Genomic DNA, 25,524 nt, shown 5'->3' on the forward strand with positions numbered 1-25,524 from the left:
GAGCCTGACATGGGACTCGATCCAGGGTCCCCAGGATCAAACCCCGGGCTGCAGGCGGCGCTAAACCGCTGTGCCACCGGGGCTGCCCTCATATTCCTTTTTCTTTTTAAAGATTTTATTTATTTATTCATAGACACAGAGAGAGAGAGGCAGAGATACAGGCAGAGGGAGAAGCAGGCTCCATGCAGGGAGCCCGATGCGGGACTTGATCCCAGGTCTCCAGGATCACACACCAGGCCGCAGGCAGCGCCAAACCGCTGCACCACCGGGGCTGCCCCTCATATTCCATTTTTAATCATTTTTCCCCCCTCAATCTTTTAAAAAAGATTTTATTTATTCAAGATTTTATTTATTTACACAGAGTGGCAGAGACGTAGGCAGAGAGAGAAGCAGGCTTCCTGCAAGGAGCCTGATGCAGGACTCAATCCCAGGGCCAGGGGATCATGACCTGAGCTGAAGGCAGATACTCAACCACTGAGCCACCCAGGCATCTCTCCTCCTCAATCCTTTAACAAATAAAATTACTGATTATAAAAGAAAGTACTCATCACATACATCCAAGTTATGAGTCTGTGATCTCTTGTTTTATTAAAATGTTCTAAAATGTTGCTCTAAATTGCAGTTAAAGTGGCATATTCAAGGGCAGCCTGGGTGGCTCAGCAGTTTAGTGCCACCTGCCTGTGTCTCTCATGAATATTAAAAAAAAAAAAGTGGCATATTCAAGCTTTATCAGTGTTTGGAATAAACTTTTTCATAGTCCCTGTTGAGGCTTCTCTTCTGGTCTCGGAAACCTTATTTTAATGCTTATTCTGTTGGCATATCCATGTTTCGAGGCCTGAAAGCTTTTTCATGGGCAGACCATCTCATCATACTCAGACTCTTCAATGAAGGATACAGGCTGGCAGGTGTTTTTAAAAGCCAGCTTGAACAAAACCACATCACTAACTGTCCCTCCCTTGGGGAGGCAGGGTTCAGGAGGCCATGGTGTCTATGATGGCACAGGGAAGGCCATGCCAGGGGCCACGGTGGGGCTCACAGAACCTGCCTGGAACAGGGAGCTGAAGGAGTGGTTCTGGGAGGGAGGGAGATGGGTGAGGTGGAAAGGGCCTTCTGTGCACAGGAAGGCAGAGCGGAGCACAGAGGGTCCCACCCGCCCTCTGAGCTGATCTTTAGAAGCACAGAGCACAGAACAAGAGTGGAAGTGCACCGGCCAAATTGGATACACTGGTATATGCTGGCGCAACAGAAGGTACTGGGCACTGTGCCTTGCCTTCCTACATGCGCTTGCAGCTAGTTTCTGAGGCTGACCATGGCTCAGAATACCCAGAGGGGCTGTTATCTGACCTCCACTGAACCGCTAGCCCAGGACCAGGGTCCAGGACCGACTCCTGTGATTCCTGAGGCTGTGGGTGGCACCCCAGGCACTGAAGGGAACACAATTTTCTTAGGAAAGGCACAGTGTCTTCCACATTAGGAGGTGTGGCGCAGGAGAGGGTGGCAGAGGAGGGAACTTCTGCCTGCACCTGGCAGGGCTGTTTTTCCCGCACATGTTTACAATCAGGATGTTTCAAGGAAATTTCTGTTGATAACTTGTGAGAAGCACAGACACTGGTCCAGCCCCGAGCCTGCCCGAGCTGGTCGGGCAGTGACCCCACAGGCTTAGAGCACGAGGGACCTCGGGAGACACCTGCAGAGGGTAGGCCCGGCCGGCTCGTCCAGGATGCCACATGCCACACAACTCCGGGAGTGCTGCGGGACGGACGACGAGGCACCCGGCTGGCTCTCCCAACAGCCTTACAGGTGATTAGTGCAGCCTCCGTCTCCGGCTCCGGGGCACCAAGAGGCAGGAAAGGTGCGCGAGGAGGAACCGGAGGGCGGGGGCCGAGGCCAGGGGCGTCCTGGGGCGCGGGGGGCATCGGAATGGCTAAGAGTAATTCGGGGGCACGGGTGGGGGGAGGGAAGACGCAAAAGAAAACGTGTGCTTGTGTCGTTTGGCTCCTCGGCGGCACCTGGAGAAACTGAGGCAGAGGCCAAGGACCAGGAGGCGTCGCCGATTTTCAGCTGTGACTCCCGTGCTGGGGGCTGCGCGCCCCGGGGAGCTCGCGGGCACCGCGTCGGGCACAGGCGCCCAGGCCGGCCCGTCCCACCAGCCCCCGAAGGCAGCGCCTCTGCCCGCCGGCCCCGGCCCCGCCGCCCGCCGCCGCGCCCCGCCCCGCCCCCGCGCAGGCCGCCGCGTCCCCAGGCCCCGCCGCTCGCGCTCACCCGTGAGGCCGCCGCCCTTGCCGTGGCCGCGGCGCCGCTGCAGCACGAAGAAGGGGTTGGCCCGCTCCGTCACCCACAGCGCGTTGGCCACCAGCACCTCCTCGGGGCCCAGCCACATCCTGGGCCGCTCGCACCGGGCCGAGGCCGGCCAGGCGGAAGCGCCACCGTCGCCGCCACCGCCGCCGCCGCGCCGGAGCGGAGCGGAGGGGGCGGGGCGGAGCGGCGGGGCGGGGCGGAGCGGCGGGGCGGGGCGGAGCGGCGGGGCGGCGGGGCGGGGCGGCGGGCGGGCGCCCCCTGGCGGGCGCGCGGACCAGCACACGCGGGCTCCGGGAGCGCCGGGCGCGCGCAGCTCCCGGGCCCCGCCCGCCCCGCCGCCCCGCCCCGCCCCGCCCCGCCCTCGGCCTCGGGTCTCGGCCTTCCGCTCGGGCCCGGCGCTGCTGACTCCTGTGGGGGCCAAGGGCCAGCCCCGGGACGCGAGCCGCTGGCCAGGAAGGCCAAGCGCCCAGGCTGGAGGAACCGGTGGTGCAGAGAGTCGGCCCCTGGCGTTTTGCGAAAACCTGGACAGGATTTTGGCAGGGATCGGTGCGAAGAAATAGCGCAGGCAAATACGCTCTCGGCCGCTGGTGCGACGCGCCCCGGGGCGTGTTAACAGAGCAGACGGCGGCTGGAAAGGGTTAGAGACGACTGTCGTCGTTGCCAGAATTCGGACACTCGGGCCGAGGCCAGGAGAACCTCCGGGAGCCCGGAGCCGAGGACAGGTTGTCAGAAAGCCCTGGCAGGATCCTCAGAAATCCGTGCAGTCTACCCACCTGACAGATGGGGACAGGGCTGCCGGTGTAGGGTTCAAGGACGGGGCTGCAGGTCTAGGGTTCACGGACAGGGCTGGTGGTCTAGGGTTCACGGACAGGGCTGCTGGACCAGGGTTCACGGACAGGGCTGGGCCTGGGACATTGAGGTTTTCCTCCTAGCCACGGGCAGCAGCGCGATGGGCAGGGGATGTGCATCCCTGCTCTCCCAGTGCTGGCCTGTAGGGGTCGACCTCTTACAGTTCAAACACTGTTTTGAGTGAAAGGGAGTGCTGTGAACTCCGTCTCGGGCAATCCAGAATGTCCAGTGTCACTTGGGTTGCAGGATCCTGCTGGTGGCTCAGGCCAGCAGCAGGATCCTACTGGAAAGCAAAGGGAAGGGGGAACTATGGGATCATCCTGGGAGGCTTAAGCTGGTCGCCAATTGGGTTTCTGTCACTGGCATTCAAGAATCCAATATGATGGATGTAGGTCAAGTAGGCACTTCCGTGGTTGGCAGCCAGGGTGATCAAAAGTCTTCTAAAATGTTGCTGAGATTGAATCAAAATGCAGAGGCCATCATTCTTGAAGACCTTGGAAGCTTAAACTGATACTGTGCTCTCTGGGGAGTAATCTGCCGCAGGAATTTGGAATAATTGTTAACACCCTGAGAGGCCACAAAGAGTTATTTTGTTTCTTCCTGCCAGTGGTTCTCAAGCTTGAGCATGCATCAGAATCACCCGCAAGGGGCAGCCGGGGTGGCGCAGCGGTTTAGCACTGCCTTTGGCCTGGGGTGTGATCCTGGAGACCTGGGATTGAATCCCACGTCAGGCTCCCTGCATGGAGCCTGCTTCTCCCTCTGCCTGTGTCTCTGCCTCCCTCTCTCTTTGTGTCTCTCATGAATAAATAAAATCTTGAAAAAAAAAAAAAAAGAATCACCTGTGAGGCTTGTTAAAACACAGGTTGCTGGGCTCCACCTCATAGTGTTTGCATCTCTAGCAAGTTCCTAGGTGATGTTGATGCTGCTGAAGTGGAGATCACCTTTTGATAACTATGCTTTATTTTTAAAAATTATTTTATTTATTTACTCATGAGAGGCACAGAGAGAGGCAGAGACACAGGCAGAGGGAGAAGTAGGCTCTCTGTGGGGAGCCTGATGCGGGACACAATCCCAGGGCTCTGGGATCATGCCCTGAGTCAAAGGCAGATGCTCAACCACTGAGGCACCCAGGCGTCCTAGAACTTTTTCTTTATTTATTTTTGATTTTTAAAAAGATTTTATTTATTTATTTATTTATTTATTTATTTATTTATTTATTTATTTATTCATGACAGACATAGAGAGACAGAGACACAGGCAGAAGGAGAAGCAGGTCCATGCAGGGAGACTGGCGTGGGACTTGACCCCAGGGTCTCCAGGATCACACCCTTTGCTGACGGTGGGGCTAAACCGCTGGGCCACCGGGGCTGCCCGCCCCCCCTTTTTTTTAAGTAAGCTTCATGCCTAGCCCAGTGTGGGGCTTGAACTCACAACCCTGAGATCAAGACATGAGCTGAGATCAAGAGTCAGATGCTTAACCCACTGAGCCACCCAGGTGCCCCCATGTTTAACTTCTTGAGGAACTACCAAACTGTTCTTAAAAACCGCTGCACCATTTCACATTCCATAGTGATGTGTGAGAGTTAGAGTTTCTCCGTATCTCCTCAACATTTGTTATTGTCTGTCTTTTTTATTGTAGCCACCTTAGTGGGTATGAAGTAGTATCTCATGTAGTTTGGATCTGCATTTCCCTAATGATTTATACTTGATGGTCATTCGAGTATCTTTATTGGAGAAATGCCTATTCATATCCTTTGCCCTTTTAAAAACTGGGTTGTCTTTTTATTTTTGAATTGTAAGATTATTTGTATATTCTAAACATTAGACTGTTATTGGCTAAATGATATCAAGCCTAATTCTTACATTATTTAAAATCTAGTTTCCCCATGTTAACCCTATGAGGTATTTTATGACCCCTGTGATGGAGGCAATAAAACTGAAATCCAGACAGAAGAAATTCCTTACCGAATTCGTACTAGTAAGCGGCAGAGGTGGTACTGATGTCCATACTTTTTTGGGTACCAACTCTTTTCTACACGTGTTGGACATTTGTCCTAACATCTGCTTCTTTCTGTGCAGCATCATGACTTTATTGAGGAGAATCACATCTTAGAACTCTCAACTCCTGCCTTTCTGGTGAAGCCATATGCACTCTGTGGCTGCAGAAGAGGAACCCGCGCTGGCCTTGGCCATTGGCACATGCCATCCTTGAGACCACAGTGGCTGTTTCAGTGGTGGCCATGGATCTCCAACCAAGCTAGTCAGGCTCAAAGAGATGCCATTCTGGTCTGTGCTACCTTCTCGGGAAGTAGACCAGCTGTCATGCAGATGGGGCTGCTACCACCACTCTGAGCCCAAGCCTGGCATTTCCCCAGAGGAAGCACAGCTAGCAAATGTGAACTGGTGTCAGTGTTTGAGGGCCAAACCATGCCACAAGGGACATGAGCATAACCCCTGGCATTTTAGCTTTTGTGAGCCACCATGAGCCTTTTGCTCAAGCTAGTTTTGGTGGGGGTGTCTGTCACTTGCAACCAAGAGAGTCCTCACTGATACAGATTACCATGTGGCCAAAGCAGCTTTTTAAATAGGTTTTTATTGAAATGGTTATATTAGCAAATCCCACACATACAGGTATACACTATCGGCATGTAGGTATATACCATACCATTTCACTACTTATTTATACTTACATTAACCATACAGACCTAGGCACTGTGCTGCCCAGGAGATTTCAAAGGGCTTATAAGATCTGATTGCCAAGAAATCAGCTCACATTCTACTTGCAGGTATCTATGTTCTAGACAAGGTAAATCCCCCTACAGTGAGCCCCCAAATTAAGCAAATGATTGATTTTACTTTTTGGCTATTTGATGTGTGTTATTTCTGGCAGAAGCTATCCATTGGTGAATTAAAATTCAAGTGCATAGTCTCCCTTTCATTCCTCGAGGTGGAAGGGAAGTCGTTTGCCACATTTAAGTATATCCCAAGCCTCCCCCTCCCCAGATTACCTGTGCTAGTTAGAAAAATAGTTTTGTATGCCATCCTCTGAGATGTTGTGCATAGTTATCAGGAACTCAGGATAAGAGGAGCTCTGTGAATGATCCAAATATGAAAGGGGTAACTTTAATATTTTCTATGAGTATAAAAGCTACTGAGGGTAAAAAGCAACTGTGACATATGTAGCCTACAGTCTGGACCAACTCCTTTTCTTGTGCAGTAACAGGACTGTTCTAGCAGGTGAGGCCATTCCCTGTACCCCAAATAGCATTTCCTAGCTTGGAGTCTTTTCCTGTTTCTGTGATCACACTGGTCAAGTTTCTTAGACAGAGCCATGGCCACTTGGGAGCCAACCTTGCTTCTTATTCTCACTTTGAGACTCAGCTTTCGATTCTGGCCCCAAGCACCTGCCAAGGAAGCCCCTCTTCCACCTAGGCCAGCAAGCCAGGGGGATGAAGGACAGAGGATGGCATGTGTCATTTCAGGTGGGGCACCCATTATAGGTGCTGGGATGCTGGCACTGGCCACAGCTGGTGACTTAGTCCACAGAGCATGCTGGCAGTCCGTAGGCAGTTAACCTGCTTAGGAACAGCTTACTTGAGTGAAGGGAAAGAAATGGCCTCGGTATTAGAGTCTACCTACCCCAACCCCACCTTTTGTTTTTACAGACATCTCTGCTCAATATCTACCCATCACTATAATAGTCCTTTAATAGCACACAGTGTAAATACACTGGGGCTTAGTTGTGGATGAATGATAATTCTGAAAACAAATTAGGATTCACTTTGTGTTGAGTTACATTTGTAAAAATAGAGCTCAGAACCATCATCTGTAGCTTTTGACAGTTGCCAGTGGCTCTACAGAGAGCTGGACAGAGAAGGCGATCATCCGAGGAGGGGTAGGCTGCTGCTGAAGGCCAGCCAGGCTTGCAGATGAGCAACCTACAGGGATCTTCCCAGCACCCATGCCCACCCAAGTAGATGACAGCATACTGGTGGGAGATGAACCATTTCAGGCCAGCATTCCGCTGGGAAGGAACCCTTGAGGCTGTGTCCCAGAGGATTAAAGATCCACTGCAGCAGAGGAAAGGGTGCTAATGACATCCTCCAGTGCTCAGCTTTTCCACCTAAGGAGGATGTGTGTGGTTTGTAAATGGTGCTTACCCTGATTTTGACTACCACCCTGGGCTGGTGCACTAGAGCTCTGGCAGCTGTGTCTGGGCCCCCAGCCACACTCCCTAGGCCTGCTGTTCCAGAGAAAGTCATTTATTTTGTGATGCCAAGCCAGGTCCATGCCGCCCTGGAACCTCTGTCTTTTGTGGTACATCCATGTAGAAGATTCAAAGGGAGGAAGTAGGAAGGCCCAGTATGGAGGTCTGGGTGATTCCAGCAGCACTGAATCCTTCTGAAAGTTTAATACTCAAGTTTGCATATAATCCAAAGTTTAAAAAGTTTTGTTTTCTTTTTTGTCTTAAAGTCTCACGTCAGAGTGAAGAAAACAACAAATGGCTTCAACTAGAGTGACCTGCAAGAGGTAAAAGCCCAGACAAGTCCTCGGCCTTGGACTTGGGGCCCCCACAGAGCCTTGTTAGAGCTTAGGAGCCAAGTCCTGGAGATAGGCATGTGGCCCCTGGAGCTCCGACCTCCCACAGTCACTGGGGGCCAGTGGGGAACACAGGTGGCTACTGTCATTTCCTTCCTGCAAGGGACCCGCCAGCCTCTCTTCTTTAAGCCTCAGTTTGTTGGGCTCTTGCAGGGCACCCCTAAGAAAGATGGCAAACCTCCTGACTTGACCTGCATCCCAGAGGAACCCCCCGGGGGAGAAACCTTTCCCCCTTTGCCACGTCTGGCGCTTCCTGCTGTTTTCCTGACAGTAAGGAAAGCACAAACCCATGCAGCCAACGCTGGCGACTTCCCTCTGTATCCTTCCTTCGTATGTTCTCTGATGTCATGATGATGTATTATACACATGTTTCCCAGTCCTGCTGAAATCTCCTTGGATGTTATGTGAACATACGGACTCGTTTTGTCCTCTTCTCAGTGGGCTCTGGAATGATTTACTGATGTGACCACAGAAAAGGCACAATTGCCCTTAGCAGGGAAGACACTTCTTTTAAGCTGCGGGTGTCACAAGGGTCTCCTGGGATGATGATCCCTGACTTGGGTGCAGGGTTGGGAGTGAATGCTCAGTTGAATCATCCCAAACTCTGTCTGGATGCAAGTGAGGGCTGGCCCCTGTGCCTCTAGCACCGCAGCCAGGTCAATGTCTTTTTCTTCAAGAGGGAAGTGACACTCAGTGGTTTTTCTAAACGGTTGCTGTTAGGAGCTCCCTCTGCTCAGACCCTAAGTGTTGGTGTCCCCAGGGCTTTTCCCTAAGCCTGGTTCTCCTGGCAATGAGCAATCTGGGCCCCATTCTGGCTTCTACCATCATCTGAAGTTAAGGGAATACCAGGCCCAGGTGGATACCCACTCTTGGGGTTCTAGCTCCTGTGAGCGTGTGTGCCCATAAGAGCGCATGTGCCTTGTGTACACAACTGTGTGTGTGTGTGTAGGTGTGTATAGGGGTATAGGGAGGGAGGCAGCGGGAAACAGAAGGTTTGGGGCATCGGAGGGACTGGGATTACATGGGGCCTACTTTGGTAGGTCTGGGTGACAAGCTCATTTAAAACACAGCTTCCCAGGGATTCTGATGCAGAGGGAGGGCCCCTCCGCTGACCACCCTGTCCCCACCAAACCTCTGCCTGAGACCCAGAGCTGGACTTCCAGGCCTCTCTCTGCCTCCCCACAGGGGCTGTCTCTGGGTTCCACCAACACCGCCCCCACCCTGGGTCACTAAGACCGCCAGCCTGGGCTTCGCTTCATCTCGTGGCACCCTCCTTTTCTGCTTCCAGTGGGACCCCCGTGTCAGGGTTAGGCCTAACTGAAGTCCTCCCTCTGCCCTGGGCAGCCTCTCTGGTCCACAGCCACCCCTGCCCCTGCTCGTTCTTGCTCCTACTCTTCCCCTAAACCCTGGGCAGTGAGACCCTTGCCAGTCTCATGCTCCCCTCACTGCCTTTCCTTTCTGAGGGAGGGGCGCTCTCCAGGCTGCACTGTGCCCGTCCTCTCACACCCTGCCCCCCAAGCCTCCACCTTCATCACTCACCCGTATGGCCGCAGGTCTTCCAATGCAGTTGGCTGTTAATGTGCCAGCTTTCTATCACAGCCCAAGTTTTAAGATTGTGGGGGTCGCCTTAACCTGGAGCAAACGTGTCTAGCACATAGCAAGAACTTAATGAAGGTTCTTTAGCCTCACAATCCTACCTTTTTCCTTCTAAATTCAACTTCCTGGAAATCGGTGTTTTTTGTGGCGTGGCATTTATGAATAGCCACGGCTTGACAAGGTGACCTGACAGTAACACCACCTTATTTTCCTGTAGCCAAACCAGAGCCTAAGTAATAAAGGTTAACAGTGAGACAGCATTTTGGTTTTCCCTCAATGAAAGCCCATTTCGCTTATGGAAAGCTCTGGGTGTGAGGGGTCACAAAAATACAAGAAGAGTTCCTAAGGCCCATAGGAAAAATTAGGCCAGTCAAAATCAGTAATCTTATTTTGTTTAAACCCTCTGCAGCTGCAGGTTTTAGAAGCTGGGTTGCTGGGTGCATCAGGGTGGCCGGCAGTGCAGGCTCAGCTGTGGGTACAAATGGGTGCTCAGGGCAGTGCCTCTTGGAAGTTCCTCTGATCCAGGCCTCAGGAGGGGCCAGGAAGATGGAGCCTTCCTTCAAAAGCAAGGCTCAGCTCATGAGACTTGCTGAGGTGTCTAGAGCTTGTCTTGCCCTGTGGTGGGGGGCAGGGGCAGGCAGCTCTAAACAGACAAGCTGCCTAGTGCACCTACCACCACCACCACTACCACCACCACCACCACCAGGTTACTCCGTGCCTGGCCTTCCTATTGTTTTACTGGCCAGGAGCTTCTTCCCTCTTCCTGACAGATCAGCAAAGGAGGGTGATGGGCAGTTCTTCATGTAGGAAGTTAAAAATAACCAAACTTTAACCCATTTTAACCCAATTTAACCCACTTTCAAGTGGATTGGGTGATGGTTATTTTGGCTCCAGACCTCATCCACAGGTATTCTGTGGTGCATGCTGAGAGATCTGTACCCAGCTTGGCTGAGAACAGAGTGGAGGCCATGGCAGGAGGAAGAGGCTAGAGCCAGGCCCAGCTCGGGCAGTCCACAAGAGGGATGGAGGGTTTATGGTATAAGCAGCTTGTTTCTCTGCCCCTTCTGTCCTTCAAATAGTAACCTGACCCCCAACCCCCCCTCCCATATCAGAACTTATCTATACTTCCTGACTGTTAAGACTTGCAACAACTGAGATGCTCATATGGTGGAGAAGAAGTGTCTCTCCATAATCCCAACCAGACCAATGAACTGCTCCCAAACCCTGAACTTCTCTCAGAGGCAGGGGTACTGAATGAGAACTTTGATCTCACTCAGCTTCCCCACTATCCAGGGCCCTTGGTGAAGCTCCCCAGAGCAGTCTCCAGCACCACTGCCAGCAAAGAGGTGGTTATTTGGGGCAAATATTGCTACTCCCGGAGAATATGACCTCCACACAGAAGTTACTGTCCCTTCTGACAAAGCAGCTGAGCAGGAAAGTGGCCTCAATTTTTAGGGAAAAAGGTGTTGAGTTTGGGACCTGGGGCGTTAATTCTGAGTGAATTTCCTTATAAGAAATGCCTCCTTGGTTATTTGACAGTGAAGGTGTGCCCTAGATTACCCAGAAATCCAGATCTTATTTAATAGGTGGATTTTTAAGGGCCTGAATCTATAATTTCTTCTCATGCAATTTCATTTCTCTTCAGTAAAGGACTGCCTTGAATGAAATGTAATGCATATGCTCTTCCGAGAGTGTACAAATCAGGAGAAAATGTTCTTTTTTTTTTTTTTTTTTTTTAGGAGAAAATGTTCTAAGCGAGATCTCAGCCCTGGTGTGGGAAAACAAGCTCATGGTACGGACAACGTGGTCAGAGCTGAGCCGTCTTCTCTGTTGGATGAGCCAAACCAAACAAAGCTTGGGTGTGTGTCTGGAACATCTGGCACACGGAGTTCTAATCTCCTTGAGATGCTTTCCCCTCATCACAAAGCAAGCAGGGCAAATCTGTCTTTCTGGACACTGCTCTCTTGAAACTATTTATCAAAAATATTTTTATAGTATAACGACAATAAAAAGGGGGGGGGGGAACCAAACAGAAGCCCTTGGTTAAAGGTAAAGAGAAAAAGCTGCTAAGACTTTACAAGTTCTGCACTGCTCCAGCCTCTGTGATCATAGATTCAACGCTGCTGGTCACTCTGAGGCGACATTCCTGGTGGCTGTCACCACCATGGTTCTCTGAGGAGTTTTGCTCAGGGGCACAAGTGTGTTTGAGGCATCTTAGCAACACATAAGGAGAATGGACACTTAAAGACAAGAAGCCAGCCACACGGGAATATGGTAAGTGTTAGCCTCCAACTTCTGTTTTACAGAGTCAATAAAAACCACAGGGTGGGGGGCGGGGGCCACAGGTCCACATGTTTGCTGCCAGATCTGACTCTAGAATATGGAGGCCGGCATTTCCATCCTCATAACTAGGATCTGAGGACCTGAATGCATCTACATTTCTGCATAGCTTCTATGGCCAGGAGGAACAGGCTGAACTATGGTGTGTCCTTGAGCAAGAAGGGTGAGCCCATTTGTTTATGAATTTGCGCATCGTGGTTCTGTGTCGGGATTACACTCTTCAGGTACACGTTTTCTCGTGATATTAACGTGATGTCATCCCAGGTGTGTGGGAAGAGTGTGTGTGTCCCTGATGCCCACCATGCAGGCTACCATGTGTTTTTCTGGAAGCTCCCATGCCTTCCTTGTGCCAAAGCTGAGGCTGGTAGGAGGGGACTGGGTTGGATCAGGAAGCCTGCAGAGGGGTGCTCATCTGGTCTCTAACAGTCACGCTGTGGTTTGATCTTCTCAAGAAAGTACTCAGAATCATTCTGATTTTGACACCCACTGGCCATCATCCCGAGATTGCTGGACCCAGAGAAGACCAGCAGGCTGGCCTCCTGGGGACTGCTTCTCCACACCCCTCAGCAGATGCCATGCAGACGAGTCTACAGGCCTCAGGATTGGGGCCTTCAGTGTTTCTGTGGTCACATGAGCACTCGGCACCCCCTGTATCATGCTCTAGGAGGGAGGCTGGAAGTGGCAATGGGGAGGACCACCCGTCCTGTGTAGCCTGTGGCCCCACTGCGGTGCTCTGGGTGGTCAGTCTCAGAGGAGGGACAAAAGGCAAACCTTTCTCTCTGGAACCTTTAGAAAGATCCTCTTTAACAGAAAGTAGAATAAGAGACAGAAAAACACAGAGCTGGCCGTGTTGCAGCAGCTTGTGCCTCACATTAGTAAGAAGCGGCACCTGTAAGCTTTAGTATGCATTGTGAGTGGGGAGCACAAAGGTATTTTAAAAACCCCAACATCACCCTGATACAGAATAGCATGTAAATATTCAGAGACACGTTTGCAACACAACAGTAACCCCTGGGGCCCCTGCTCGGCTCTGGGAACAGCCAGGCTCGTTGGGGCCCCATGTTCTTGTGTCAGTGTTGGGAGGGTTTGCAGTACTACGAGGCTGCCTGGGCAATAACACTGTCCTCAGAGCCTCACCTTGGGGGAACCTTGCAATTTAACCCTGAGCCCCAACTCGTGCTTGGAAAGCCCTGCCATTCTTCCAAAATGGACGCTGACAGAAGAATACAAAATAAGAAAGGTGATTGTAAATCAAATCACAAAAGAGGTGACCCCCCAGAGCCCATTTAGAAAAAAATCAGGTTTTGTTCTCATCATACATGTCCAAAGAAGGTTCGATTGTGGAGAATTCACTTTCATACACCAGGCTCCGAGGAGACAAGGAGTTTCGATGAAAGAAGTGACCACCTGGAAAAGGGGAAAGGAAAAAAAAAAAACAGAATTAATAGGTCCTCAGGCCTCCACTTCCCACACAGCTTGGAGGAAAGAACACGGGTTATCTTCAAGGCATCACATTTTCTCAAATATCTCCATTTTAGGCTCTTATCACGAGACAAATGGAAAGAATGGAGGCACCCCTCAATTTAAGCATAGTATAAACTTGTAAATCTCAATGTTTGTGTTCCCAAGAGACTAACCACTGGAGCTTTTCAAAGGAAAAGCTGCCTGGTGCCCTTGAAAAGACTGCACTTATAAATGTGAAGGTTTTTGCTAAGGGCTGCACAATCTGTGGAGCCTCCTTGCCCACCTCCCTCCTGAATACCTGCTGTGGGCGGACCGTGTGCGTGCACGTTGGGCAGATTGGGGGTTGTGGCTTTGAGGCTCTGATAATGCATTAAAATGTTTTTACTTAGAGTTATACCTTCACATGGTTTTTAAAAAAATTTTTTTTTTAATTTTTAAAAAATATTTTATCTCTTTATTTGAGAGAAAGAAAGTGCATGCAAGCAGGGGTAGAGAGAGATGGAGATAATCTCCTGCAGACTCTGTACTGATCAAGGAGCCTGATGTGGGGCTCGATCCCAGGACCTCGAGATCATAACCTAAGCTGAAACCAAGAGTCAGTTATTTAACAGACTGAGATATCCAGGTGCCCCTCACATGGTTTAGATAGTTAATTCCACACGTGTAACTGAGACCAGTAACCTCCAGTGGCCCTCCCCCAAGACAGCCACTTTAACCTGATTCTTGTGGTACCTACCTCCATACCTCTATGCCTGAGCTGGTCCTTCCTAATTTTTTTTTTTTTTTTTTTTTTTTAGTGTTAGACTTTATCTGCTGAGTTAATACTACGGAAGATGAAGACTTTCCCCTACTCTTCTGTGCCACATCTACCCCTACTTTCCATTCCCCACTCTAATTATATTTTGATAAAAATTTCAGCATTGACATTATTTGACTATTTCTGCTCTCCTAAGCAAAGCCGTGCTTACATTTCCTTTTCTGAACAACTGCTTTGTTTGCACAGATTTCCTGACATATAACTGACATACAACAAAACACATGTATTTCAAGATGCATGTATTTCAAACCATGACCAGATTCAAGATGGTGAACATCTCCATTGCCCCCCAGAAAGTTTCCTGGTTTCTCTGGGAGTTCTTTTCTTTTTCTTGCACTACTTCTACCCTCAGGTAAACACAGGTGAGGCTGCATCTTTCTAGAATTTTATATAAGTAGACTCATATAATTATCTATTGCTCTTGTAAATAGAACTGCTATGAAAATCTGTGTACAAATCTGAGTGAGGACATGTGCTTCCTTTTTTTTTTTGGGTAGATACCTAGGACCTGAGTGCCTGTGTGAATATGTTTACTTTTCTAGAATATTTGACCCATCAAATGTTCCCCAGTCAGCATATGGGAGACCTGGTTCCTCCACATCCTCACCAGTACTTAGATGGCCAATCTTTGACACTTTGGATGTTCAAGTACCAGCATAGGAATATCTCATTGTACTTCAAATTTATATTTCCCTGAACTTGGGCATCCTCTCAAGTGCCTATTAGCCAACTGTCTATCTTCTTTTATGAAGTGTTTTGGTAAAATCTCTTGCTCATTTAAAAAATTGGGTTGTCTTCATATCATTGAGCTGTAAGAATTTAAATATATATATATATATATGTATATATATTTAATATATATTCTAGAAACAACTCCTCTGTCAGACATGGTTTGCAAATATTTTCACCCAGATGACTTGCCTTTTTTAAAAATTAATTAATTAATTTACTTATGATAGTCACACACACAGAGAGAGGCAGAGACATAGGCAGAGGGAGAAGCAGGCTCCATGCACCGGGAGCCCGACGTGGGGCTCGATCCCGGGTCTCCAGGATCAGGCCCTGGGCCAAAGGCAGGCACCAAACAGCTGCGCCACCCAGGGATCCCGATGACTTGCCTTTTTATTTTCACAACAAGGTCCTTTGAAGAGCAAAAGTTTAAAAACATTTTGATAGAATCCAATTTATTGATTTTCCTTTATATAGGTTTGTGCTTTTTGTGTCAGAATAAAGAAATCTTTGCCCAACCCAAGGTCATTAAGGTTTTTTCCTATGTATTTAGCCAGAAGCTTTATAGTTAGTGCTTACATTTAGATGATGACTTCAAGTAAATTTTTGCATATGGTGGGAAATAAAGGTTAAAGCTCTTTTTTTTTTTCGTATGGATATCTGATTTTCTCAGCATAGTTGTTTAATAGATTACCTTTCCCACTGCATTGATGTGGCAACTTGGTTGAAAATCTGTTAATTGTGCATACCTGGTCTTTTTCTGGGCACGATTCTGTTCCAGCAATCCATCTGTCTTCACACTAATACTACACTCTCTGGATTACTCACAGCTTTAGAGGTCCCCGTCAGGTATATTGGATTCTGCAACTTTGTTCTTATTTTTTGAGTGGTATGATGGGGCAGGGGGAGAGAAAGGCTGTTGCAAAGAGGACAGACAAGTATTAAATGAAAACATTTCATGCACTGGTATGCATGGTAGGGCCACTTCCATTTTCTTGTTTGACTTTCCTATATTAAAAACCTTTTGCATTAAAAAAGAGGACAAAGTCAAAGATGCTTGCTATCTGTACAAAGCAGCCCTCTGAGAGAGGTGTCAGGTGAAACATGGGATGTTTGAACTGACAGCTGTGTCTCAGCCACCACAGGAATTTGCATACTTCAACAGGGCTCAAGGGCTAAAGATTTAAAAACCAAACAAAAGAGGAAGAAATGAGGTGTTCTGCCCTGTGGATAGAACTGAAGCCAACAAAAGAGGAAATGATCAGCTCAGACCAAACCCTTGCCAATAAAACATGGCTCAGAAATGTCATCAGTAGTCTACCCACCTGTTAACTAGTGTACCTGAAAAAAATATAGCATTAAGAGAAGAATCCACAGCAGCTGAATTTCAGAGAAAGACATGATGCTGGCTTTGTCAAGGAAGCGGAGCACATTTTTTGACACCTGAAAACACACCCTATTTACTGATCAAATGATGATGATGATTGTTTTCATTATTAGCCACATAATATTATTAGCCACATAATATTATTACATAAGCTCTTAATTGAGGTTTAACCTGTAAACAGGTATGTGCATAAATCCTAAGTATATAGGTCAATGACTCTTCACAGACAGGACCTACCCCTGAAATCATCATTGGATCAAGAAATACAACCCCTAGCACCCTATAAGTCCCTCTATCAATCCCTATCACCAGACCCTCTCTTCTCTCCCAAAGGAAACCACAATCCAGACTTCCCACATCATGATTCAGTTGTGTCCCTTTAATGGAAACACTATTCTTTTGTATCTTGATTCTTTCAGACAATATTATGTTGTGACATTTATCCATGTCATGAAATAGATCAGGGACTGGTTTGTTTTCACTGTGCCATGACATTCCATTGTATGACTACCTCACCATTTATATATCTGATCTTCTCCTGATTGCACATTTGAATTGTTTCCATTTTGGAGCTCCTATGAATATTGCTATTAGAAACAGTCTTGTGGGGAAGCCCAGGTGGCTCAGCGGTTGAGCATCTGCCTTCGGCCCAGGGCATGATCCTAGAGTCCTGGGATCGAGTCCCACATCGGGTTTCCTGCATGGAGCCTGCTTCTTTCTCTGCCTGTATCTCTGTCTCTCTCTCTGTGTCTCTCATGAATAAATAAATAAATAAAAATCTTTAAAAAAACAGTCTTTTGTGTATCTTTTGTACACATGCACATGCAGTTGTCTTGGATTTGTTGGATCTTGGGGTCTGTATATGTCCAGTTGCTGCTCATACTGGCAGTTTTTCAAAGTGGATGGCCCAATTTTTACCTCCACCAGTAGATGAGAATTCCAGTTGCTTATATCTGTGCTGATACTTGATATTTTCTGTATTTTTCATTTTAGCACTTCTGGTGGGTATATAACGGTATTTCATAGTGGTTTTAATTTTCATTCATCTGATGCCAAAAAACAATGAGCACTTTTTCATATGTTTTTAGGCTATTTGTACACCCTGTTCATCCTGAAAAGTCTGTTTATTTATTTATTTAAAAGTTGTGAAAAAAAAGTTGTGGTATAACATATAATGTTATATTAGTTTTAGGTGTACAACATAATGGTTCGATATTTTTGTATATCATGAAATGATCACAGTAAGCCCAGTTAACATCCATCATCACACGTAGTTACAAAATTCTTTTTATTTAAGAAGATTTTATTTGTTTATTCATGAGAGAGAAAGAGAGAGAGAGAGAGAGAGAGAGAGGGAGAGAGAGGCAGAGAAAGAAGCAGTCTCCATGCAGGGAGCCCGATGTGGGACTCGATCCTGGGACCAAGGGATCATGCCCTAAACCAAGGGCAGACACCCAACCACTGAGCCACCCAGGTGTCCCTCCAATCCTTAGATCTTTTATTTCTTTTAAAATATTTTATTAGAGAGAGAGAGAGAGAGAGAGAGAGAGAGAGAGAGGCTCCATGCAGGGAGCCTGATGTGGGACTCGATCCTGCATCTCCAGGATCACGCCCTGGGCCAAAGGCAGGGGCTAAACCACTGAGTCACCCAGGGATCCCCAAAATTCTTTTTCTTGTGATGAGAACTTTTAGTATCTACTCTCTTAGCAACTTTTTCTTTCTTTCTTCCTTTCTTCCTTTCTTTCTTTTCTTTCTTTCCTTTCTTTCTTTCTTTCTTTCTTTCTTTCTTTCTTTCTTTCTCTTTCTTTCTTTCTTTCTTTCTTTCTTTCTTTCTTTCTTTCTTTCTTTCTTTCTTTCTTTCTTTCTTTCTTTCTTTCTTTCTCTTTCCTTTCTTCTTTCAAGATTTTATTTATTTGGGACACCTGGGTGGCTCAGTGGTTGAGCGTCTGGCTTCGGCTCAGGTTGTGATTCTTCCCGCCTGGGATTGAGTCTGCATGGGTTCCCCGCAGGGAGCCTGCTTCTCCCTCTGTTTATGTCTCTGCCTCTCTCTGTGTGTCTCTCATGAATACATAAATAAAATCTTTAAAAGAAGTTTGTATGTTTTGACCCCTTCTACTCATATCACCCACCCCTAAGCACCCCACCTCAGGCAATCACCAATCTGTTCTCTGTATCTGTGAACTTGGTGTTGGTTTTTGTTTTTAAATTCCACATGTAAGTGAGATCATATGGTATTTGTCTTTTTCTGACTTATTTCACTTACTATAATGCCCTCAAGATCCATCCACATTGTTGCAAACAGCAGGATTTTCTTCCTTGTTTATGTCTGAATAACACACGTGCACACGTGTGAGCACACACACACATATGCACACCACATCTTCTTTATCCATTCATCCATCAGTGGACACTTAGGTTGTTTCCATATCTTGGCTATTGTAAATAATGCTGTGATGAACATAGGGGTACATGTTCTTTTAGAGTTAGGGCTTTTGTTTTTCTCAGATAAGTAACCAGGAATGGAATTGCTGCGTCTTATGGTAGCTCTAGTTTTAAGTTTTTGAGGAAATTCCAAACTGTTTTCCATGGTGGCTGTACCAGCTTGTATCCCACCAACAGTATAAGAAGGTTCCCCATTTGGGGCACCTGGGTGGCTCAATTAAGCATCTGCTTCAGCTCAGGTCATGATCTTGGGATCCTGGGATTAAGCCCCATGTTGGGCTCCCTGCTCAGTGGGGAATCTGCTTCACCCTCTTGCTCTGCCCCTCTCCCCACTCATGCTCTCTCTTTCTCAAATACATAAATAAAATCTTTTTTTTTTAAGTTTCCCCTTTCTTTACACCCTCACCAAAACCTGTTATTTCTTGTGTTGTTGATTTCAGCCATTCCGACTAGTAGGAGGTGATATCTCATTGGGGTTTGATTTGTATTTCCCTGATGATGAGTGATGTTGAGCATTTTTTCATGTCTTTTAGCCATCTGTATGTCTTCTTTGGGAAAATGTTTATTCACTTCCTCTGCTCATTTTAAATTGGATTATTTTCTTGATATTAAGTTGTATGAGCTGTTTATATATTTTGAATGTTAACCTCTTATCAGATATATGATTTGCAACTATCTTTTCCCATTCAAGAGGTTGCCTTTTTGTTTTGTTGATGGTTTCCTTCACTGGGCAAAAGCTTTTCAGTTTGATGAAGTCCCAATTGTTTACTTTTGCTTTTGTTTCCCTTGCCTGAGAAGACATATCTAGAAAAATGTTGCTAATAAGGCTAAGATCTAAGAGATTACTAGGATTTTTTAGTTTTATGGTGTCATGTCTTAGATTTAGGTCTTTAATCCATTTTGGGTTTATTTTTGTGTGTGGTTTAAGAAATTGGCCCAGTTTCATTCTTTTGCAGGGAGCTGTCTAGTTTTCCCAACCCTATTTATTGAAGAACTATTTTTTCCCCATTGTATATTCTTGCTTCCCTTGTCATAGATTAATTAATCATATAAACATGGACTTACTTCTGGGCTCTATTCTGTTCCATTGATCTATTTTAATGCCAAGACCATACTGTCTTGCTTACTATAGCTTCTTAGTATGTTTAGGCTTCACATGTTTGTATTTCTTCCAGTGGTTTTTTCTTGTAATGTATCATTCAAAGCCACTTTTTCCTTATTGATTTTCTGTTTGGATGATCTATCCATTGGTATAATTATATGTCTTTTTAGATCTAAAGTGAGTCTCTTATAGGCAGCATATAGAGAGTCTTGTTTTTTTATCCATTTAGTCACCCTACATCTTTTGAGTGGGTTATTTAGTCCATTTGCATTCATTATTATGTTTTAAGTATTTATTTATTTGAGAGAGAGAGAGAGAGAGAGAGAGCGCACCAGAGAAAGACAGCATGAGTGGAGGGAAGGGGCAGAGGCAGAAGCAGACTCCCCACTTTTTTTTTTTTTTCAGACTCCCCACTAAGCAGGAAGCCTGACATGGGGCTTGATCCCAGGCCCCCAGGATCATGAACTGAGCCAAAGGCAGATGTTTAACCCACTGAGCCAACCAGGTACCCTGTCCATTTACATTTTTAACATGTAACATTTCTTGTAAGGCCAGCATTGTAGTAATAAACTTTCACTTTTGTTTCTTTGGGAAAGTTTTCATATCTCCTCCAAGTCTTTTTTTTTTTTTTTTTTTTTTTTTTTTATGATAGTCACAGAGAGAGAGAGAGAGGCAGAGACATAGGCAGAGGGAGAAGCAGGCTCTATGCACCAGGAGCCCGATGTGGGATTCGATCCCGGGTCTCCAGGATCGCGCCCTGGGCCAAAGGCAGGCGCCAAACCGCTGCGCCACCCAGGGATCCCCTCTCCTCCAAGTCTTAATGATAACTTTGCTGAGTAGGGTACTCTTAGTTGTAGGTTTTTTTCTTTCAGAACTTTGAATATATCATGCCATTCCTTCTGGCCTGCAAAGATTTATCTGCTGAAAAATCAGCTGATAGTTGTATGGGGTTTCCTGTGTACATAACTTTTGTTTTTCTCTTGCCATTTAAAAAATCCTCTATCCATGGGATCCCTGGGTGGCGCAGCGGTTTAGCACCTGCCTTTGGCCCAGGGTGCGATCCTGGAGACCCGGGATCGAATCCCATGTCGGGCTCCCGGTGCATGGAGCCTGCTTCTCCCTCTGCCTATGTCTCTGCCTCTTTCTCTCTGACTATCATAAATAAATTTTTAAAAAAATTAAAAAAAATCCTCTATCCAGACAGAACATGAAAGACTCCTAACTCTGGGAAACAAACTAGGTGTGGTGGAAGGGGAGGTGGGTGGGGGTGGGGGTGACTGGGTGACGGGCACTGAGGGGGGCACTTGACGGGATGAGCACTGGGTGTTATTCTATATGTTGGCAATTTGAACACCAATAAAAAATAAATTTATAAAAAAATAAAAAATCCTCTATCCTTAATCTTTGAGATTTCAATTATTGTATGTCTTGGCATGGACCTCCATTGCTTCAGTTTATTGGGGGTTCTCTGATTTCTGGACCTGGATGTCTGTTTCCTTCCCTAAGTTAAGAAGGTTTCCAGCTATTATTTCTTTAAATAAGTTTTTTGCCACTACCCTCTCCTTCTGGGATCCTTGTAATGTGGACCTTAGTATGCTATATCTTTGAAGTTCTCATTGAGTTCATCAACTCATCTCTCAAATTTGGTATATTCCTTTATGACCATTTCTGCGAACTTTTTTCAGGTAGATTGCTTAGCTCTATTTCATTTAGTTCTTTTTCTGAGATTTTGTCTTTTTTGGGGGAGCATATTCCCTATCTCATTTTTTTTAATTGTTTATTTCTATGTATTAGGTAGGCCAGCCAAAGTCTCCTGGTCTTGGAAGTAGTCTCATGTTGAAGGCATCCTGTTGTGCCCAGTAGTACAATCTCCCCTGGTCAACAAAACCAGGCACTCCAGCGGTATATTCTGTGCTAGCTGTGTGCACAACAGGGTAGCTTGTGTGGGTGGGCTGATGGGTGAGCTTGCTGCAGTTGCTGCAAGTGCACTGGTGGGCAGGGCTGGCCCTCAGTCCAGTAGTCTGCAACTACTGAGGGCACACTGCTGGACAGGACTGGCTCCCAGGGTAGCTGGCTGAAAGACCAATGGTAGGTGCTGTGGCTGTGCTAGTGGGTGTGGTTAGCTCCCAGTGCAGTTGGCTGACAGGCCCAGCCACAACTGCTGTGAAAGTGGTGGGTAGAGCTGGCTTTTTCCCTTCTTGGAACAGGAGTTGCTTTGGTGGGGGGCACTAGTTCTTGCTAGATGTGGTGTGGTGGTGGTCACCTTGGGAGGACCATGGTCCAAACAGATGCTGCCTGCCAGGTGTGGCAGGGTGAGATCTGCTTTGGAGTGGCCCCTGCTGGGGCAAGAGAGGAGGAAGGTGCAGGTCCCCAGGTGGAAACTTGGTAGGGTGAGTAGTGCTAGCAAGGTAGATGGAGTGTCAGAACTAGTTCTCACAGAATTAGTTCCCAGAATTTCTTTTTTTAAAAAATTATTTTATGGGGATCCCTGGGTGGCGCAGCGGTTTAGCGCCTGCCTTTGGCCCAGGGCGCGATCCTGGAGACCCGGGATTGAATCCCAAGTCAGGCTCCCGGTGCATGGAGCCTGCTTCTCCCTCTGCCTGTGTCTCTGCCTCTCTCTCTCTCTCTCTCTCTCTGTGTGACTATCATAAATAAATAAAAAAAATTATTTTATGAATTTATTTGTGAGAGACACAGAGAGAGGCAGAGACACAGGCAGAGGGAGAAGCAGGCTCCATGCAGGGAACCTGATACAGGACTCAATCCCAGGACCCTGGGATCATGACCTGAGCCGAAGGCAGATGCTCACCCCTGAGCCACCCAGGTGCCCCACAGAATGTCTTAATTTTAGTGCGGACCAATTTATCTACCTTTTATTTTATGGCTTTTTGAGTCCTGTTTAAGAAAACCTGCCTATCCTAAGGTTTTGAAGAGATTTTATTTTATCTTTTAGAAGCTTCATTGTTTTACCTTTCACATTGAGATGTATGCTCCATTTCAAATTAATTTTGAATGTTGTGTTAAGTAGGAATCAAGATTTTTCTTTATAGCTATTCAGCTGATCCAGCAGCATTTATTGAAAAGACCATTCTTACCTCCACTACTATACAATGCTACCTTTGACATGAATTAAACATCCATAAATGCATGGTTGTCTGGGACTATATTCTGTTCTACTAAGTTACATGTCCATCCTTGCGGTCAATAACTCAATCTTAACTATGGTACCTTTATAAAAGTCAATACAGTTCTATAAATTCTCCCACTTTATTATTTTTTAAGATTGTCTTGTTACTGTTGGTTCTTTCATTTCCACATAAATTTTATACATCAACTTGTCAAGCTACACACACACACACACCCCACTCCTGGGATTTGACTGAAATTGCAGTAAATCTATAGATCAATTTGGGGAGAAGTAACACTTTTACAATATGAGGTCTTACAAACTATGAACCTGGTATATTCATTTATTTAAGTCATTTTTAATTTCTCTCTATAGTGCTTAATATCTTTCTGTGTAGAAGCCTTGCATATTTTCTTTTAGACTTACTCATCAATATTTGATGTTTACTTGATGCTTTGGTACATGCTATCTTTTTGAAAATTTCATTTTAATTTCTTATTGTTGATAAAATTAACCCTGCTAAATTACTTATTGATTTTAAGAGCTTATTTTTAGAATCTTTTGGATTATCTATATATACCACTGTGTTGTCTTTGTTAGTGACAGTTTTATTTCTTCCTTTCCAATCCTTACTTTTTTTTTTTTTTAGATTTTATTTATTTATTCATGAGAGACAGAGACAGAGAGAGAGGCAGAGATAGAGGCAGAGGGAAGCAGGCTCCATGCAGGGAGCCCGATGTGGGACTTGATCCTGGGACTGAGGGATCATGCCCTAAGCCAAGGGAAGACACCCAACTACTGAGCCATCCAGGCGTCCCTCCAATCCTTAGATATTTTATTTCTTTTAAAAGATTTTATTTATTTATGAGAGAGAGAGAGAGACTCCATGCAGGGAGCCTGACGTGGGACTCGATCTCAGGTCTCCAGGATCAGGTCCTGAGCTGAAGGTGGTGCTAAACCGCTGAGCCAGCTGGGCTGCTCAGATCTTTTATTTCTTTTTCTTGCCTTATCATAATGGCTAAGACTGCCAATACAATCTTGAAAGAGTCACAACAGGTATCCTGATTTCTAACCTTAGGGAAAATTTTTAATATTTCATTATTAAGTATGATATTTGAAAACACCCATTATTAGGTTAAGGAAGTGTTCTTCTTTTTCTAGTTTGCTGAATGTTCTTCTCCCCCTCCCCCCTCCCTTCCTTAGATTTGTGACTTTAAGTAATCTCCACACCCAATGTGAGGCTTGAACTCACAACCCTGAGATCAAGAGTCACATGCTGTTCTGACTGAGCCAGCCCTGAATGTTTTTTAAAATCAGGAATGGATGTTGAATTTTAACAAGTGCTTTTTCTGTACCCATTAAACATGATTTTCCACTTTTATTCTGTTAATGTGTTGAATCACACTGATTTTCAACCTCACAGTTTTTAATAAATCCAACTGGATTGTAATTTTTTCCTATTTATATATTGTCAGATTCATTGAGCTAATATTTACTGTATATACACCCGTGATCATAAAAGAAATTAACCTATAATTTTCATTTTTTTGTAATACCTTTGTTATAATGCTAGTCTCATTCAAAGAATTGGGAAGTTTTCCTCTTTTTCTGTTCTCTGAATAAATTTGTATAAGATTGGTGTCATTTCTTCCTTAAATGTTATGAAATCATCTAAGCCTAGGGCTTTTTTCTGAGGGAAGATTTTATTTTATTTTATTATTTTATTTTATTTTTTTAAAAAAGATTTTATTTATTTATTCATTAGAGACACAGATAGAGAGGCAGAGACACAGGCAGTAGGAGAAGCAGGCTCCGTGCAGGGAGCCCGACAAGTCAATCCCAGGTCTCCAGGATCATGCTCTGGGCCAAAGGTGGCGCTAAACCGCCGAGCCACCTGGGCTGCCCTATATTTTTATTTTATTTTATTTTATTTTATTTTATTTTTTTTAATTTTTATTTATTTATGATAGTCACGCAGAGAGAGAGAGAGAGAGGCAGAGACATAGGCAGAGGGAGAAGCAGGCTCCATGCACCGGGAGCCTGATGTGGGATTCGATCCCGGGTCTCCAGGATCACGCCCTGGGTCAAAGGCAGGCGCCAAACCGCTGCGCCACCCAGGGATCCCTATATTTTTATTTTAAAAAAATATTTACTTATTAATGTTAGAGAGAACGAGAGTGAGCGCAAGTAGGAGATGTAGAGGGAGCAAATCTTCAAGCAGACGCTCCACTGAGCCCCGAGAGAAGATTTTAAGCTTTTGATTTAATTTATTGCCTAGATGTAAAATTCCTAGTTCCTATTTCTTCTTGTGCCAATTTTGGTACTTTGCATTTTTCAAGGGATTTGTCTATTTCATTTAAATATCAGAATTTACTAACAAAGTTGTCATAATATCCTTTTATAATTTTTATAGTTGTAAAAAACACAGAACATGAAAGTTGCCATCTTAACCAATTTTTAAAAATATTTATTTATTCATGAGACACACACACACACACACACACACACACACACACACACACACAGGCAGAGACACAGGCAGAGGGAGAAGCAGGTTCCATGCAAGAAGCCCGATGTGGGACTTGATCCCAGATCCCGGGATCACCTCCTGAGCCAAAGGCAGACACTCAACCCCTGAGCCACCAAGGCATCCCTCCCCATCTTTACCATTTTTAAGTATATTCACGCTGTTGTGAAATACATTTCCAGGTCTTTTTAATCTTGCAAATCTGAAACTCTATACCTACTGAGCAACTTCCTTCTCCCCCCTTTCA

General features: G+C 46.0%; 1 protein-coding gene across 4 annotated transcripts in view; it reads right to left on the reverse strand.

Annotated features, from left to right (window-relative positions):
- The window catches only part of TBC1D9B (TBC1 domain family member 9B), a 39,732-nt gene extending 37,259 nt beyond the window's left edge, over positions 1 to 2,473 (reverse strand). For all 4 annotated transcript variants that reach the window (XM_041762180.1, XM_041762178.1, XM_041762177.1 and 1 more), the window contains exon 1: positions 2,263 to 2,473. In XM_041762180.1, the coding sequence (XP_041618114.1) occupies positions 2,263 to 2,380 (118 nt within the window). In that variant the 5' untranslated portion in view covers positions 2,381 to 2,473. The remainder of the gene's footprint in view (positions 1 to 2,262) is intronic.
- Positions 2,474 to 25,524: the final 23,051 nt, after the last annotated feature.

The sequence above is a fragment of the Vulpes lagopus genome, chromosome 7 (genome assembly GCF_018345385.1).
Source record: "Vulpes lagopus strain Blue_001 chromosome 7, ASM1834538v1, whole genome shotgun sequence".
NCBI lineage: Eukaryota > Metazoa > Chordata > Mammalia > Carnivora > Canidae > Vulpes > Vulpes lagopus.